At 44.1% G+C, this 18,789-nt stretch overlaps 1 protein-coding gene and 1 long non-coding RNA gene across 4 annotated transcripts in view; both read right to left on the bottom strand.

The window, feature by feature from the left end:
* Positions 1-2,940: 2,940 nt before the first annotated feature.
* LOC137482772 (uncharacterized) lies at positions 2,941-5,862 on the bottom strand. The gene is made up of 3 exons (XR_011004202.1): positions 5,673-5,862; positions 4,397-5,035; positions 2,941-3,290 (listed from the first exon to the last, which is right to left on the bottom strand). It is a non-coding gene; the product is annotated as an uncharacterized lncRNA (long non-coding RNA).
* Positions 5,863-13,139: 7,277 nt separating this feature from the next.
* The window catches only part of HTR2C (5-hydroxytryptamine receptor 2C), a 229,357-nt gene continuing 223,707 nt past the window's right edge, over positions 13,140-18,789 (bottom strand). For all 3 annotated transcript variants that reach the window (XM_068205374.1, XM_068205373.1, XM_068205372.1), the window contains exon 4: positions 13,140-14,409. In XM_068205374.1, coding sequence (XP_068061475.1) covers positions 13,577-14,409 — 833 coding nt within the window. In that variant the 3' untranslated portion in view covers positions 13,140-13,576. The remainder of the gene's footprint in view (positions 14,410-18,789) is intronic.

Here is an 18,789-nt window from a genome sequence, read left to right as displayed (position 1 = left end):
GGGCAACAACCCAGTGTAATTTGGGGAGCAACCTAAGGAGGAAAGAACTAGGGAAAAAAAAAAGGTCAATGCACAGACTGAAGCAGAAATGAAGTTTCATGGTTGTTGTAATTCTGCTGAGACACAACCTCTGCCTCTACTGTCTCCTGGGCAGCCACCATAGCATGGCTTTACTTTGAAAAATACCCATGAGCATGCACTGGGCATGGATTTTCAGAACTGCCATCAGGCCTCTGATGTTCTGCCAGACTCTTAAACAGTTAAAATATCTACTAAAAACACATTAGTGCATTGTGAATGTCCCCAAGGGAAAAAGTAGGGCAGGCAGCCAAGCCCAGCCTGTTGTCCTGGGTACATCTGGTGCAATCTCACCTATTTTCCCAGGTGGGAATGCTGGGCACAGGCATTTGGATTGGGACAAATACTGCAGCAGCCCCAGCCTGCTGGATGGGTTTAAACTGAGCTAAAGTCTCTAGTCCAATTTTACCCCAAAAAAAAAGGTAAGAAGGGAAGAAGAATTAAAGTGCATGGGTGCAAGTAAGACATAGCTAAGGAAAGACTGTTGTATCTCCACCGCTAGAACTCACCCCAAAAAAGATCAGAGCTATTTCAGTAACCACAAAATATAAAAGTTAGGCTGAAGCCTGCCTAGAAACCTGCCTAGTAACAGAGTGATAAATTAAGTGCATCTACTTACGGTATCTGTACGCTGCAGCTTCCCAGGAGCATTTAGGTGAGGAAAGCTGGGCCCCAGTGCAGGGCTCTCTGCTCCCCAAACTCATCCCTGCAGAGGGTCCTCACTGCAGCACCAGCAGCAGCAAAACACCTCCCACCTGCTTTCTCACAGTGTCACATCTGAAACATTTGCAAAATTCAGCCCTAATAGATGGCCACTCACCTTCCTAAGATCCTGAACCTTGCTAGAATTTCAGTAGTTGTTTTTTATCCTGTGTTTATAGAATTACACAAATGTATTTCTTTCACACAGTAGACTCGTAAGGGTGTTTTAATAATTTGCTGTAGTCCATAATTAATATTTTTAGTAAAGCACTTTTAAAATCCCTCCTTTGACATGCTCTGCTCTTATTCTTCCCAGTTCCATGTGTTTGGTGAGACATGTCTTTGTCTTTGCATATCCATGAGTTTAGAGTCTCCTTTCTGTCTTTGACTGATAAAGTCTTAGAGCCATTTGTTGAAGAATAAACCCAACTTTTCTTGCACAGCTTTTTTCTCCCTAGAGAATGTCTAGAGATTGTGCACATACAGGAGCATGATCCTTTGCATGCTGCAGGGAAAAGCAAAATTCTTTTAGCCTGTCATATTCTATCTGCTTTTGGGAAGGAGCAAAACAGGGAAGATGAACGCCAAGGTCTCTGAACACAAAAATCACCCTTCTTCTCTCACTGAGGTGTATTTTCAAGCTTCCAGCAGGAGAATAATTTGAAAATCGGCTTACATTCTGTTTTCTCATATCCATCCTCATATTTTTTAATTTTTCTGAGTGACCTCTCAGTACAAGTGTTTCAACCACTATAACTTGACACAAAGCAAGGCTGACATAGGAACATAGGAATTTCCACCTGAACATGAGGAGGAGCTTCTTTACTGTGAGGGAGACAGAGCACTGGAACAGGCTGTTCAGAGAGGTTGTGGAGTCTCCTCTGGAGATATTCAAAAGCTGTCTGGACACAATCCTTACTAAAGAGTGACTGGGGACCCAGTTTGAGAGGTGTTTGAACAAGATGAGCTCCAGTGTTCCTTTCTAGACTTACCCATTCTGTGATGTGTCAGGAACTCTTTACTCCTCCTGCACTCGAGGGAATGAAAAGGTGGATGTTGTATCTCACCGGCTGAGGCATCTCTGCTGAAATTTTCCATCTTGTACCGGTGCTAGAAATCCTATGGCCACTGGGTGTCAGCAACTGTGCTTGGATGCAGACGATATGGAGGGCAGGTGCAGCATCCATGCCGCCGGAATTTGGTACTTAGTGCATGAAAATGAAATAGAAGGGATAATGTCTCTGTCACCATAAGAAAGAGTCTTGTTCTTTCTGTACTGCGAAGCAGAGACGTGTCACAGATTTGCTCTATCATTCAGCTCTGGTGTGACTGAGGGGTAACATCACCTTGTGCCTCGTGGTATCGTGCCCATGGCACAGTGCTGCTCCACTGACCAGATCTGTGTCCCCCAGGGCACGTGCCAGCCAAAACCAGTCCCTGCCACTGCCCTCCCCCTTGCTCGTGCCACTGAGCACCCACAGAAAGGTCCCATCAGCCCAAACTGGTCTGACTGTTCCCTGCTGTGTGTCCCTGCCTCATGGGCACCAGGTCCTACACCCCTGAGCCCCCATAGATCTCAGCACCCACCCCTGAGCCGCTGCACCTGCAGGCATCTTGGAAGGACAAGACAGCCCTTCTGGCTGCAGCTTCTACATGTCAAGGCTTTGGGACTGCAGCAGCTAATGATATAATCTGAAATCTAAAGAGCTTCACAGGCCATGGCAAGTTTGCAGCTCACTGCCTTGTGTGGCATTTGTACCTTAGAGAGCATTGTCAACCTCTTTATTTCTATGTAAGAAGCTAAATTTTCTCAGGAGGGTCTCTGGTTTTCACAGCTTTGAGGCAAGCAAATGCAGCTGATGCATGTGCTTGATGGAACAATTTGAGGCAACATATTGTGGCTGAGCTGTCTGAACAGCTGAAATGGCTCTGCAAACTGTCTGTGTCAAGATACCCTTCCCAGAGTACAAAAAGATAAAACAGCCAGCTGAAAAATGACACACCACAAGGCTTAGCCCCAAATCCAGGATTCATGTCCCTGCCATCCTGGGCTGCTTGCCTCCTGTGTGGATCTGCATCCAGACACAACACAGGACTGCTACATCCAAGAAATAAAATGCCATTTCAGCAAATCTCACACCATCAGACATTACCAAAAAAAAAAAAAATTAACATGGCTTTGATATTTCCTTTCTTGATGGATATACCCAGGAAACAATCTCAGTGTTTAAGTGGGACTCAGCTCAGGGAGGGCTGAGTGTGAGTGCTTCCTTAGGCTGGATGAGCACCGTGGCAGTGCTGCTGTGGTCCCCAGCAGTGCATGCACTCATCTAGGACAGCAAGGACAGCCTGCACAGCACCTCTGACTCCTCTGAGATGTCAAATGCGGTTGCACTGCCTTGCTTTTGATGGAAGGTGTGAAAGGTTCCTGCAGTTGCTGTGAGGGGTTTTGAGCCATGGCCACCAGCAATCATCCACAAAGGATGGGTTTTGTTTCCTTGCCTGAGAAGCTGTGAATGGAGGTGACAAAGGCATGTCACACCTTTGGTGTGCTTGGATGTCCCAGCTTGCCAAAGCACTGGTGACTCGCAGGAGTTATTTTCATTTGGGAAAAAAAGAGTACTTAATATCAGGGTTTTTTTTACAAGCCAGAGAACACCTTCCTTTAATGTTATCTAGATATCATTGTGATTTAAAAACAAAGGGTGGCAGGATACTCTTCACTGGAATTTATGCAGTAATGGAGAAAACATGCATAGCAAACAAACATGCAGATCATGATCTTCCTGGGGATTAGAGCCTCCCTCCAAGGCTGCTCTTGGCCATGTCACCCACCCCAAATACCCTGACATGGCCATGGCATACTGGTGACAGCGAACAGATGCCAACAGTGTGCTAAACCACTCAGAGCAGCAGCTGTCCTGCAGGAGAAACAAGCTTCAGCAGCACACACAGATGTAAAGCTGCTCTAAATGTTAACAAATGCAACCCGGCAGTGGTCTAACATGTAGGTGAGTGTAACATGACATGGATACAGGAAATTTACACAGGAGAAGGAACCAGAGACAGCAGACACAGGATCCCATCCTGTCTCTAGGTACCCAAACATCCTTTGTGCCCTCACAGGGTCTGACTGCAGAGCCAGGGCTGCCCAGGGAGCCTGAGAGAGTCATTGTGCCACCAAGAGGTCCCCACCTGATGCATGAAGCCCAGAAGAGAACAGTCCTTGCCTTTTATCTGATGATGTTCCAGCTCTTATCTGTTGAAATGGAAGTATGTCCCAACCTTCGGGACTCTCAAATTGATCTTGGCTGGTAGTTGCCCAGAACTTTGTGCCCATGATGCCAATTTGTTTAGAAACACTCACACTGAGAAAACAATAACCTTGTTGCCTGCCAGGTTCAGCAAAGTTCACTTTTAACAACAGAGAGCTTAAAAGGCCATCAGCACAATTTACTCAGCTGAAGAAAAAGCATGAAGTTCCTGGCTACAGCAACAAAGAAAAGTGTTTTTAGAAAGTCAGGCAGTGCAAGCACAAAAGCAGGCTCAGCCCTGAAAATTTCTCAGCAGTGTTTGCTCAAACACACCAGCTGAAGGCAGCCCAAAAGGACATTACCTCAATGTTGTTGCTCTCCTGAGCAGACTCCAGTAACACCAAATGTCCATGGAAATGCTGTTGTGTAAAACAAAACACACTTCTGTGGCTACATGCAGTCAGGCTTGGGCTAGCCAAGCTGGTTGATTCTGGATGCTTCTGAGAATGCAACTGAAATATTGGCTCATAGAATTTGGGGCTGGCCCAGGGCTGGGAACATTCAGCCTTTGCCATGCCTTTACTTCATGCTGTCCTGCGTGTGGGAGTTGCACTGACTTGGCATGGCCTCTCCTGCCTTCCTCCAAAATTGTAGCATTTTTCATGGCTTTGCTAGGACTTGGAAGGACCATAGCCCAAAAACGGTGTTCTCTCTTTGGGATGTTTGTTCCTCCCACACTTGGGGAGGTGTCTCTGGGGAGGCGTTGCTGTGCAGATGGCTGGCTTGTTGGCTGAGCTCTGGCAAACCAGAGGATAAGGACAAATGGGCTGACCTGGGCCCTCCTGCTGTGCCTGTGGGATAAATCCCTGTGTGAATGCAAGAGCTGAGCCCTCAATAAGCATTTCAGTTGCTGTTACTGCTGCCTCACCAGGAAATGCAGTCCCAGACCTGGAATACCCCACTTGTTGGAAGCCTGCTTCTATTTCCTACTTTATTTCTACCTGTTATATATGTATAATTTGTGCAGTTGGGGGTGCCTATAATAAACTGTAGTTATAAATGTTATACACTGTAGCCATAAAATGTTTTAGAGTTACTGTGAAAAAAACCCAAGGCGAGGGGAATTTGCAGATTAAGTTGTCAAGCAAGTTGCAGGCACCTAATTATCATTTAAAAAAGCCCTAGCCAGCAGAAAACAATAACCGAAAAGCTGGCCATTAGGTCATGCCTAAGCAAATCACAAGCAGGTGGGTCGAAGTCGGGACCTAGACCCAACATCAGGAGGAAAGACGAGGAGGACACCTGGAGTCATCACTAGCTGATGATCTGCTGTACAGAAGACATCAGTGGCCAAAATGCCTTCTCTATGAGAGAAGACTGCATGAATATGCAGCTTGCCACAATGACTTGTAGCCAAAAACAGAATAAAAAGTATAAAAACCCTCTGCAGAAATACAGGGGTGTGCAAACTTGACAAATACAGGGATGCGCAAACTTGACGGAGGCACTGACTCTGTCGGTTTGCACCCAGAGCTGATCTGTAGACTGTGGGCAAATTCAAACTCTAAATTGTTACGTGATCACAAATAAATTTAGTTATTAATTATTAATCCAGATTGGCTTGTCTCTATATCATACCCTTTCTGTATATCAATGCCTTCCTCTAGCCTTAATAGCTCCTCTCTTTCTCTCCTTAGTCAGAACAAGCACTCCCTGATATCCTGATGGAGAGCTTTTTTCACCCATCTTTGGCTGCTAGGAGGAAAAAGACAAGGTTTCTGCTCTCTTCTCATAAGAGGCCCTGCCTAGCCTTGTGTCCCTACACCGTGCCTACCACCAGGGCTGCTGCTCAGGCCCAACACACAGTCCCACCTATTCTCTAAAACAAATGTGTCAACTACTGTTATGTGTATTTTGGATAATTCGTGCTTATGAGAAGTAGATGTATGAAATATGTTATGTTGGTAAGAAATATTCTTATAAGTTTTCTTAAGCACACAAGCTGGAGCCAGGGAGTCGAAACTACAGCTGGCAGCAGAGAGAAAAGGACCTAAAACCTAATTTGCAAGTGAATGAATGCGGGCTTGCTCAGGGATGGGCGCTTCTCCAGGGTGATCCGAGGAACACTCAGATGATGAATGCTCGATAAATATCTCAGATTGAGATAGACAGAGCCATCAAGAAGACTCATCTCAATGCCGAATTCCAGTAACTCCATCATCAGATACACGGTTGAAAGAAACCCTGCCTTAGGCAGAATAGATGGTATAAAAACTGCTCAGACAGAACAGTCGGGGTGAACATAGGAGACCCTACGCTGCAGAGGTCGGACCTGTGTCTCACCCAGCGCTGATCCCCGGGCTCGGCACTGACCTTTTGATTGTGGCTGTCTTGGACCAAATCTCGGTTGCGAAATACAAATCTATTTTATTAATTATTAATTTGGCTTGATCATTTTTACCTATAACAACTACCTACAGGCCAACAGGGAATCATGTGCATTTACCCTCAAGGGGTAAAGGTCTGGCAAAGAAAATCCACAAATCCTGACCATGGTGTGCTGCACAATCAGAACTCATCCCTGCACTTTGCTAAAGGCCAGCATGAGACAGTCTGGGGCAGGATCTGGGCAGCTTTCTCCTTAGAACACCTAGAGAAGGTACAAGAGAGCAAATGCTCACTTGAGGGTTGTCCCACCCATGCTGCAGCCTTGTGGCTGTAATGCCTCAGGTTTTAGCTTTTATATTTTTCAGATTCTATACTGCTTTAGTGTGTACTTCTGAGCTTCATATTATGGGAATGCTGAGCTCTCTTCACAGAGTAGGGGAGACAAAACAATTCCTTCTCTAGCTGGGGATCAAGGACAAATGATCCAAATCCAAATGATCCAGGCCCAAGAGCATAAACTACATGGACTGAAGAGAGGAAAACAAGAAGGATGGGACTTCATAACCTAAAGCTATAATTGGACAATTAACTCCAATATGCTAATGGACCAAAACTTATAAAAGTGAGAGACCCAGTGACCGGTCATACATTTTGTGACCATTTTGGTTTGGGTGTAGCCCTGGCTGGGTTCTTGTACTGCCCAAGGTGTATCCATTGAGGCCTTTTAATAAATACCTACTTTATTCTTTATCTCTGTCTAGTCTCTGTTCTAGGTCAGCCTTCACAAGGCATCAGCTGTGCTGCAAAAAGAAAAGGTGGGGAGCACTTAGCTGAGGGGGCCAGAGCTTGCCATGGCTTCACTGTGAGTCACTGTGACCTGTGGAGACATGACCTGTGGACATGAACCACTGCTGCCTGTAGGGCAGGAACCCCCAACACAGCTGAGATCTCTGCTGGGCAATTGCTCTTACCTTTGAGTAGTGTTATGATGTTTGGGAAGGCTCCACAGGACAGGCACTGAAATCTTCCTCCCCAAATGTCACAGAAGAGCTGTTCTAGCTGTCAGTCAGGGAAAAGGACCCTGATTAAAATCTTCAGTGTCTTTGATGAGCATCCATCACTGGCACCCACCTGTCCTTCTGCAGGAGGAGACATCAACATCAGCAGCACACAGAGATGTAAAGCTGCTCTAAATTTTAACAAATGTAACCCGGCAGTGGTCTAACAGGTACTAGTTTACAGATTTTTTTTGTGTATCATAAATTTAAATCACTCAAAATGCCACAATTAAATCCCATTAATCATTTATGTTGGATAATCTGGCTGTATTTTAATTCATTAATTTATACAATTCAAGCACAGGAAAATTGAGAACAGTGGATTTAACATGCCCCTGTGTGGTGCTGCATGATTCACTTTTCAAGTCACCTAAGTGTTGGTACCAACTAGAGTTACAAAGCAGCTACCATCGTCATAGGAAACTGCTGGGGAAATTGCATTTATCTGCTACGAGATCTTTGGTTTTTGGGGAAGCAGAACATAAGATAACATTAATGAGAGATGTAATATGGAAGAAGGATTGCTCCAGAGTGTTGATTTTCCACAATAATTTGTCACCCATTGCCTGCTGTGAGCAGTCTGTATAATTCTCTTGTTGTCACCACTCCTGAGCCACCAGAATTATTTGGCCTTTGTCACCACTAGACACTTACTCACTTGCCAGGCCCCTCCACACACCCTGGGAGCTGTGGCCCAGCAGGATGTGGTCGTGCAACATTTTGTGTGGTTGGAAAGGGTGGAGTGAATACCGGGGGGCAGCATGCTGGGACATGCTGTGCTGGTCCTGAGAGAAGAATCCTCCTGGAGGTACCATGTGGGAGATCTGCCCAGAACAGAAACCCTGATGCTGCCACACTCCCTCCACATGTATCCACACACCCTCCTGCTGTCAGCAAAACCTGGCATTTAGGACAGTCTTAAGCAAAATTTTTCAGTGTGTAGCTCATGCACTTGACTGTTCATTAAAGATGTTCTGATGTGGTCCTTTAATTAGCAAGTGTGCCTCGTTGCATTGATTATCTGTCATGTATAGATCTAAAATCCCTCACCTGAAGCCTCTCCATCTCCATGTTGTGATGGGGTTGCAGCATCCCTGCACAGCTGAGAGGGAATGGCACATCACATGGAAGTTTTCTGACAGCTTCAGAGCACAGGTTTCAGTGTGTGAAAAAGCAAACAAGCAGAAGACCTGAGACTTACAGAAAAACAAGGGGGAGACAAAGCAGATAATAACAATTTCATAGTTAAAAATGAAAACAAAAAAAAGCTTTTTTTTTTTTTGGATACATGTACCCCCACAAGCTACATTATCACTGGAACAGCCCCCACCTGACAATAACACCAGCAGGTATATTTGATCTCCCCATCACAGGTTTTCTCCCCAGCTTTTCAGATACTCCCATTTTTTCGAGGGAAGAATAAAGTGTAATGACATCTGTGGCTCTCTGGGGTCTCTGGGATGTGTGTGTTCATGTGTACAGATGTGTACACACATCTGTCTTTCTGTCCTTCTGCTTCACCTGCACAAGACTTGGTGCTCTTTTGTGTGCCTTTTCCTAGAAAAACGCCTCTGATGCCTTTTCCGCCCCTGAACTGGAGACAAAGCCAAGTGCAGTTGTTGGCATGTAGCTATCCTAATGATACTGTGACACAGGGAAGAAAGGCATCCAAGACACATCTGCTCCTTTATCACATGACAGGCTCTTCTTTTGGAATTCACAATTTGTCTGCCACAGTATCACACACCCTTCAGTAGCTCAAAGTTAAATAGTATTTCTGAAGGGCTGATTGTGGTTTGCTTTTCTTCCTTAAAAGATATTTCTTCCTTGGAATTTTTGTCTCTCCAGGGCCCTCATGGATTCAGCACCTTGGATGCTGACTGGGAAGAGCACCAGGCACCCTCCACACCAGTGATGAAACTCTTCACGCAGCTGTCCAGAAGAAAAGCTCTAAGGATTGACATGAGTGTCTCTGTAGAGAAAACAACAAGAACCACACTGTTCACAGTGCTTACTCACACATTGTCTAACATTTACATCTCTAAATTATCACTCAGATGAAAACTATTGAAGACTCACAGTTATTCAGACAATAAAGAGCTGTGCTGAGATGGGATGCCTTAGGACTCCTCTGCATTGGCTCTGAACCATGTCACCTCCCAAATGCCACAGCCTCTGGGTAGCTGCTCTTATCTTCAGCAAGCACAGGATGGGAGGAGCTGACCTTCTCCTCAAAGCACAGACTGTGAGGGATGCACAGGTCCCCAAAGCCACCACGGCTGATCCCATGGATGCTGTGCCCCAGACCTGGCTGAGCGGGGCAGCATGGAACAGATGCAGATGAACAGCTCAGGTCTAGAAACCAGGCTGTCCAGTCACAGGGGTTTGTGCCTGAACACCACAGCCAGCCTTGCTTCTGACCCTGGACAGGGAAGACTGCAAGCCCCTGCTTGCAGCTCAGGAAGATGCCAGTTCTGACCTGGGCTGCCCCCAGAGCAGATTGCCCAGTACCAGTCAAAAAGAGTGGTCTGTTTGCTGGGGCAGAGCCTCTGTGTGTGTGCTGTCCTATGGGCAGCCTGCCTGCACAGCTCCATCTGGTTTGGTAAACAAAGCAGCCAGCACATCTCAGCCTCCAACCATTTCCAAGGAACTATCTTCACTTCTTCAGTCTAAATCAAAGCAAAACACTACCACAGACACTGTTTGTAAGACAAAACCATACCTGAGGTGGGATTTGAGGACTCACACAAAGCTTCCAGGGGGTGTTTTCACAAGACAGCCCCAGGCAGGGCTTCTGGAGGCACCACCACAGTTAATGGTTACATCTCAGGAGAAGCAAAGGAGCTGTGGGAACAACCTGACTTTGGTTGAGTTTCAGAAAATTAAATCAGTTCTTCAAAGTCACATAGTTTAAAAAACTGTAATTTTTTGCAGTTGTTCCTGAAGGGAGCATTTTGAAGAGGGAGAATAGTCTATCACTGCTTTCACATTTAACAAGTTTTGGGTCTAGGAGTGTTGGGACATCTGCTGACACTAATTCCTGTGATTAAGCAGCTGTGGGCCATACTTCAAGTATAGGTCCTTATCCTCATTTTTTGTTGTTTGTTTGGTTTTTTGGTCAGGATATATTTTAACTGGGGACAGATGAAAGAAAGAGAGGGCATGTTCACTTATTTATTTTCTGATAGATCATGAAAAAAAAAAAGAAGAATGATTAAACCAACAAACTTTCTTTAATAAATTAATAGCAGCATCACAAAACCCTGATGTGAATGACCCAAAGAAAGTTGGGTATGTGACAGTATTTAACCATTCAAAGAAATGTTCTCCTCTGCTGGCTGGGAGGAACGCAGGTGCTGTAAGGCAGTCAATCCCCTTGGCTCTTCATACAGACAAGAGATGGACATCAGAACAGGTCCAGCTGAAGTTGGCATATTTACAGTTCTGGTGCTGAATTTTTTTAAAAACACTTATAAAAATTCTGAAAATTCTCTGTTCAATTCTTATTATTTACATCCAAATATAGCAGGTTCCCTTTTTGCCTATACAACAGAACCAGCAAGGGTGAGACATGAAGGCTCCCATGTGAAGACAATGCCTGTGTGAACACTTACATTGAGCTCCAGGTGGAAAATGAGCTATTCACACAACTTACACATGTGCTAGAAGCTACTGTAATTCAACGTATTGCTAAATGCTTTCAAAGTCTGTGGTTGGTTCTTAAAGATATATATATGTGTATATATATATATATATATATATATATATATAAGTACAAACTCATATGTGTGTATACATATACACACATATACGTATTTGGAAGAGATGTGCTATACATTTACCCAAAGGAGAAAAAAAATAAAATGCACTGTGATTTTTCTGATTTTTTCTGTACTTTTTGAGATTATAAAGTCTGACTCAGGGTAAAGGGCAGTTGCTGAAGGTGCAACTGTGTCTCTAGCCAGTGGTTTTCCTGCTGACTACCTGACTTTTTTGGAGAGGCAAGTGGATTCCCAAGCATTCAAGCCCATGGTTGTATCTGCAGGCTGGCACATGGAGCAGGTCTGCTGCCTTCTGCCAGCAGAGAGCTGCACTCTGCACTGGGATACCTCATGTGCCTGCAGGGAAGTACTATGGATTTATCCCAGGAGGGGATGAGGGAGAAAAGATTATCAACTTCAGTGCATCCTTCTGGGATCAACCCAGCAGCAGATACAACCCAAATGTTGTGTTTTAGTAGTGGCCTCAGCAAGGTCGTAGCTGCACACAGCCATGCAACAGCACAACACTCCCTCAAGCCCTGGCAGAATTTTCCAGTTCTTCTACAAGTTAGTTTTAATGGAATGAACACAGCAAGCTGAGTGTACAAGCAATTCATGTAAATAAAATGTGATTTATCCATGCCTAGTGTAAGCTTCTCTGTTCTGACAATTATCTTAGCCTGAGGCTGTCAGTGATGCTAAATGCATCTATGTTAGATGGGCACTGCAGCATCTGTGTAGTAGTTAATGAAAATAAAAAAAACTTATGGGTGATATCTGGCATTGGACAATACTCCACATTTAGGAAATCTGCATGAGAGGCATCACCCCAGAGGCACAGTGCCAGAAAGACACAGTGTTTTGGAGGGTTTGTGTACACAGGAATGCAGAGGAGTATTGATTCAAATTATACATGGTGTGTATTAAAAGCAGATTACTTAAAATACATTAAATCCCAATGTGGATGCTTTCATTAAAGATGTAAGTGGTGTTAATATTATATACTCTAATTTACTTTGGTAGTAAAATGGAATAAATCAAATTTTAAAGTTACTCCAGATACATACTCCATGCAGACTAGCTCCAGGTCTGCTTCCCTGCTGTCCCTGGTCACCATTTGCTTTAGAACCATGTCACCAGCAAATTATTCCAATCACATGCTCTGTTCATCTCTGCCCATCCCCTCCTGAGACAGGAGCAGGGACCCTCTCTTACGCCTCTCTCCAGCATTCCCCAGGCAGGCACATCCTGCTCCTCACTGCTTGACCCTGGCCAGCACCACACACAGAGAACCTTCTGCTCTGTGTCCAAAGCAGTGTTCTGTGCTGGAAAATAAAAGCAAATGCTAAACCAGCTAAAGAATAGCTAGATATGAGGAGTGATAAGAGCAGAGATTTAGGCTCTTCCAAAGCCAGAGCGCTCTTCCTCAGATAAGCCAAAGCCCCTGGTCCTCCAGCAATCTGTGAAGGCAGTGCTGGCCATGCTGAGCACATCCTGCTCTATCCCAGAGCTGATAGTTATCTGCAAAACCAGAGGAGGGCTTTTAATGAATCCTAGGCCTTCCATTTACTGAATGTTTGAAGTAGATAACTGGGGATCGCTCTGCTTCTCACGCTTCTTCTCCAAGTCTGAGAGTGATCCCAGTCAGGACTGCAAAACCACATTCCCTGCCTTTCTTAGGGGAGCCAGAGCCTCCTGAGGAACGGAAAAAAAACCAGCAGGATTGGAGAGGGAGCCAGAATCTAACAAAGGTCCCTTGAAGTGCAAGACTGACCCAGTATGGCAGAAGCCACTACACATAACAGGACATGTCTGGCCAGGTGCCTGCACGGCCACTACACTGTTGTGATGTCTCTCTGCCAGGTTTCTGTAAAGTCTTTACACAGCACAAATAGGGGTGAGGATTTAAAGTATATATTTACTGTCAACTTGAAAAAGAAAGTTATACCGACCAAGTCTAATAGCATGTATTTGATATATAACTATTAACGTGCCATTCTGGACTCCAGCAAATTCCACCTGAGATAAATATTCAGCATTTTTGTTCATGCACTGGAAGAAAAATTAAAACATTTTTTCCATGACATATGCAAAGTAACTAATAGTTCTGATCTAGTATTAACAGTAAATATAGAACCTTAAACTTCACTGCAGTATATTAATATATATTATTTTAAGTACTGGTCTGGAAAGACAATTCTTTTTTCTCTTTAAAAAAAACTGAAAGCTTTGTTCAGAATGCAATATTTACATTGTCCTTTGACTGACACTTACATTTTTACACAATATATTTTGGCTACAGATATACCGTAGCAAAGGTCTATGAGAGTTTCTTTTACACACAGCTCACTCGTTCACTTACAACATTACAGCTGTTTATGGAGAGCTCTGAAGTCCCTGGTTGCATCTCAAGGCCCTCCTCAGCTTCATCTAGTTCCATGCTATTGAATTCATTGCCATTTCGATAACTAGTTAAAGTCAGGTCTTTGCCATACAAAGCTGTTGAAGCCACATTCAGACACTGATTCTGCCGCAGTGCTGATTTTTTACCAGGCCTGTATTGGCAGCGGATGTAATTGGAGAAAGCCCTGCGGTAGGTTTTGTTGAAGAGGGTGTACACCAGGGGATTGACCCCAGAGCACACGTACCCCACCCAAACAAACACGTCAAGGAGCTCACTCAACAGGTCTTTATCGCAGGCTTCCTTGCAAAGGACAGACATGACATTAGTGATGAAAAATGGGCACCACATGATGAGGAACAAAAAGAAAACAATGCCCAGGACCTTGGAGGCTCTTCGCTCATTGTTGATGGACTGCATCGTTCCTTTCCGGAAAAGCACCGACTCCTTATTTATAGGGGAGTTCAAGTGGGAGGCCCCCTCGTGATTGTGAAGCATTGAAAGGTTCTCTGTGTTGTTTTCCTTCTTGAGGCAGTTCACACTGCTCCTCCTCTGCCTGGGCACCTCTCCACACATGAACACTGTGGCCTGTCTCTGCAGCACCTGGACAGTCAGGCAATATGTGATCACCATGATGATGAGAGGGATGAAGAAAGCCATGAAGGATCCAATGAGGACGAAGTTTTCGTCATTAAGGACGCAGGTCCCATTTACAAACACCCGGGAGTCATCCTGCAAACCAATGACCGGAATAGGCATAGATATCCCTAGGAAAATGAAACCAAAAAGGAGACTGTTACCTTTGGATACAGGGCTTCAAAGAGGCAGCAGAGACAATGCATGTCCTGCATGCATTAAGTCTACTGCCTAAAGCTTCTTGAAAGAGAAGTTACTGCTTCCAGGTGAAAGGGAAAACATTCAGCAACACTCCTGGGAACACAGCTCCAGGGTAGGACACCCTCCTCCAGGAACAGCAGCAGCTTTGCTGTGCTCCACAGCTGACTCAGTGAATGCAGCCTAACTCCTACTTTTCTAGCATTAATTGGAATTTGTGGGTGTAGGAAAGGCAGTCACCACTCTGCTGTGTTCCAGCTGACCACTCTATACCTGCTAGTTTGTGGGGGGAAGGGGGCGGGGGGTTGAATTCACTGTCATAGGTTAGAAAGGAGAAAAATTTTTGAAGTATGAAAGCACTACAACAATGAAGATTCAAAAGCAAGATTCTTACAGTAATTAAAATACCCTGACAGAAAAATAGCCACTTTTGCCATGGCATCACAGACACATGGAAGCAAAGTTCTGGATCTCAGGGCTGTTGCAGACAATCTCAGTGCCAACAGAGAGTGGTCTCTGCAAGACATCAAATATTTTTCACATGTACTGAGATTCAAAATTCATCCCTTGATCTGTAAAGCTCAATCTCACATTGGGATAGACCCAAAACCTTCCAGAAGCAACAACATATTTTCAAATGCCACAACCTGTGTGCACAGGAAAACATGTGATGGGTCAGATCTAGTTAAAGCATTATGGGTTCATCTAGTCCTGTCTTGTGTCTTTGGCAAGTACCAGAAGTTTATGGCCATGGTACAAAATGGGTACAAAATGGGGCAGCTGTAAGCATTATACCTTAGAAAATTCCGAAGCAAGAATTTGCATCCAGATCCCGTTTTTAAAATAATCCTTGAGAGATTTATCTTCATGATAAATCTTACAAATCCTTGATCTAATTTCTAACTCCACAATACTCAGTGGCATTCAGTTCCTCAACCTCTCTATTTTTCATCTGAACAAAGTGTTTCTTGCTCATTTAAATTTGCTGCCTGATAATTTCCTTTGACTCCCCTCAGTATGTCTATTTTGAGAAGCAGTGAATAATCACTATCTGGTCATCTTTTCCACATTCTTAATGATTTTATAGACATGTTATCATCTTTCCTGTCAGACAGCTCTTTTGGAGCTGAAGAATGACATTCTATTTACTCTCTCTCCTCATGCCAAATTCATTCTATACCTTTGATTATATTTATTTATTTCTCTTTAAGTTCCTTTTTGCCCTTTTAAAGATACAAAAAAACCCCTACACATCTGAGCAGCTAGAGAGCAACAGAATGAATTCTGTGCTCCCCTCTGGGCACCCGGCAGTCATGGAGCACCACTCCTCAGAGGTCTGTGTGTCTGTGGCTGGCCCTGCCCTCCTTTTCATTCTATACCTTTGATTATATTTATTTATTTCTCTTTAAGTTCCTTTTTGCCCTTTTAAAGATACAAAAAAACCCCTACACATCTGAGCAGCTAGAGAGCAACAGAATGAATTCTGTGCTCCCCTCTGGGCACCTGGCAGTCATGGAGCACCACTCCTCAGAGGTCTGTGTGTCTGTGGCTGGCCCTGCCCTCCTTGAGCTCCTCCACCCAAGAAATAACCAACACTGAGGCCACTGTTGTGCCTGAATTGCTTTTTTGGAGTTGCTGCGAACATAAGAGGTCATAAAGTTAATCCCGTGGGACTCTGAATTTCTTAACAGGAAGAAATATATGTTAAAGAGATTACCTAGGGTATTTTTACCACTCTAGCTAACTGTTTTTCAGGATTCTGGGGAATCTATCTGCAATTTGTCATTCCCAGAAAATTACTGCTTGGCAGTAATCAAGTGATGGAATTTCTTCTGAAAATTAAGGATTATAAATGTCTTCTGTGACTATAGCATGCATTTCTTAGCTCAAATACTAGTTCCAGGATTTGCTCTTCTTTCCCTCTACATGGCAATGCTCATCAGTTCACCTTTGGCAAGGCAGCTGCCTCCTTTCTGATATGTTATCTTGCTTGTGCCAATTCCCTGCCACTGCAATAACCTTCACCTCATAAATCCATCATTAAAGACATCATCCTAATGCCTTGGCTCCATCAAACCACAGACATTTGGGAAATGGTGGAAGTTAGACTGAGGACTCTCTACATGAAGAAGAAATCTGAATTAGGTCAGTGGCATTACACTGGGATTACATTTGCATGTATAATTTTATGCTTTAGTGCCCTCTATAACACCTGCCCTTTGAAATTAAACTCCAAAATGAATGAAAGTTCATTCATGAACTTTCATTAAGTAGTCATCATATAAGTTGGTGTTATTGCTTTAGCCAAGGGAAATGAGATGAGGTTTCAGGATATCTTCACACATAAACTGACATTTATGTGACACACATAAGGTACATTTGGGAAGAATAACCTAGTTCTGGGATATGATGGATAAACAAATCAAGAGCACTGATAGCAGCTAAAACTCTGCATGAGTATGAGATAGCTCAGCATTAATGACAGGGAATGAGAAGGTAGCTGCTGGAAAAGTGGAAAAATGGAAAAGTGTCTCTCACCTCTCACATAAGAAAGTGAGATTTCAAACTGAGAATGCACAGAAGAAAGAGAGCACTAAGTCTTTATTTGCACTTTCTTCCAGTCTGAGAAAATCCCATCATTAACAGCAGTAGAAAGAAAGATGTCCTCAGATATGCTGGCAACATACTTTGATTCAGCTGTCAGCTGGATTCAGCACTGCTCAGGGGGCAACACTACCCTCATCTCAAATGCCTTTTTTTCACCTCACATCTATTCTTTGAATCTTGTTCTTTAATATATGACTTATCACCAATCCACTGCACAATTGAGTCTGAACAGGAACTAATTCTGTTCATACCTTGGGCAACAGAGACTGACATTGAGAAATGTGAAAGGTCTCAGACACCTCAGAGGGGCTTCCTTCATGAGGGATTACTGCAAAATCACTGCTGCCACAACCCCAAATGCACTAATACCTGCTTGCAGACACAGCTCACAGCCTGGCCCTTGTTTCAGCAGGGGTGCCTTGATCACCCCTGAGCATTCCCAGGGCTCCTGGACGTGGATGAACATGGATGCCTGCCTGACTTGAGCTCTGCTGTTTGAACAAGTACAGAGAAAGCATTCAGCTCCACTTGACTCAAGCAATCCACAGCACTAACAATGCAGTTTTAACTGTACATAATTTTAGAACTGAGGTGGTCAGAGAATACCAAACTCCCGCTCAGCAGTGCAAAAAGGGTGAGTATCAAATCAGGCAAGAGGCTCTGAAGCTGACTGCTGTCCACAGCCTTTCATCAGTGCAGCTCTCTGAGCCCCAGTGCAGAGCATTTCCTGAGTTTCTCCCTGACACACTCTTCATCAACAAACATCAGGCTGAAGCAGTGAGCTGAGGTCTCCAGCCTCAGAGGCATTTTCCAGTTGTGTCAAATAACCCTTTCTAACTACGGTGGCAGCAAATTCCCCAAAAGAGGCGGTGCTGCTCCAAAAACTTGCAAGGTTAAAGTGCTGCATATCACAGTGCTCTTCAGAGCAAACTTGGTCCTGTTGTTTGAAGTCTGAGCAGTGCCTGGTACAACTGGATTTGCCCCACCAAGAAGAGATAACCAGCCACTACCAGCCAGTAAGCCATGAACCAGGTCCCTGCTGGTTCAACACTGGGAGCTCTGGGCACCCTTCTGCCAGGCATCAGTTTGAGCAGGATGTCACACCACAACAGAAAAGGTGAATGTGATTTTTTTCCTCCTTTAGCTTCTCTTTGACAGAGCAGCAGGAAGCCACAGAGAGAGGGATCCTCTGGATTACAAATCCAATTAAAATTGTTGTTGTAACTGCTGCCTGTCAGCTTTAAAGATGCCTTTAAGCCAGTAGAAATGTTCACCAAATGGGGCTGAGATGATACTGTGGGCACAGAGTAACAGATGCTCTTCACAGATTCTAAATTAATAAAACAAAACCCAAATGACTACAAACACAGATTTATAAAATATTTACTAGAGCAAAAGATGGCTAAAAAGTCCAAATTTATATTCACAGATACTTTGACTTAAATGAAAAACAATACCTTTTTTGTGTTTAATATCTTGTTTTCTTCAGTGAAAGCCCAGGAGCCTGACAGAGATTACAGGATTGCTGAATAGCTGTGTCTTTGATGGTTATTTCCACTAAAAAAGGGAGTAATTTCCACTCTTCTACGAGAACATATTTTCCAGGACAACTACCTAACTAAAGAAAACAGAAGTGTATGGGTTTACTCTGTCTTTCCATGTGTGGAATTCTCAGGGCTGAATACAAAAGTGGTCACATTTTGCTG

This window comes from Anomalospiza imberbis, chromosome 14 (genome assembly GCF_031753505.1).
Source record: "Anomalospiza imberbis isolate Cuckoo-Finch-1a 21T00152 chromosome 14, ASM3175350v1, whole genome shotgun sequence".
NCBI classification, from domain to species: domain Eukaryota; kingdom Metazoa; phylum Chordata; class Aves; order Passeriformes; family Viduidae; genus Anomalospiza; species Anomalospiza imberbis.
This window is presented reverse-complemented; position numbering and strand designations above follow the sequence as displayed.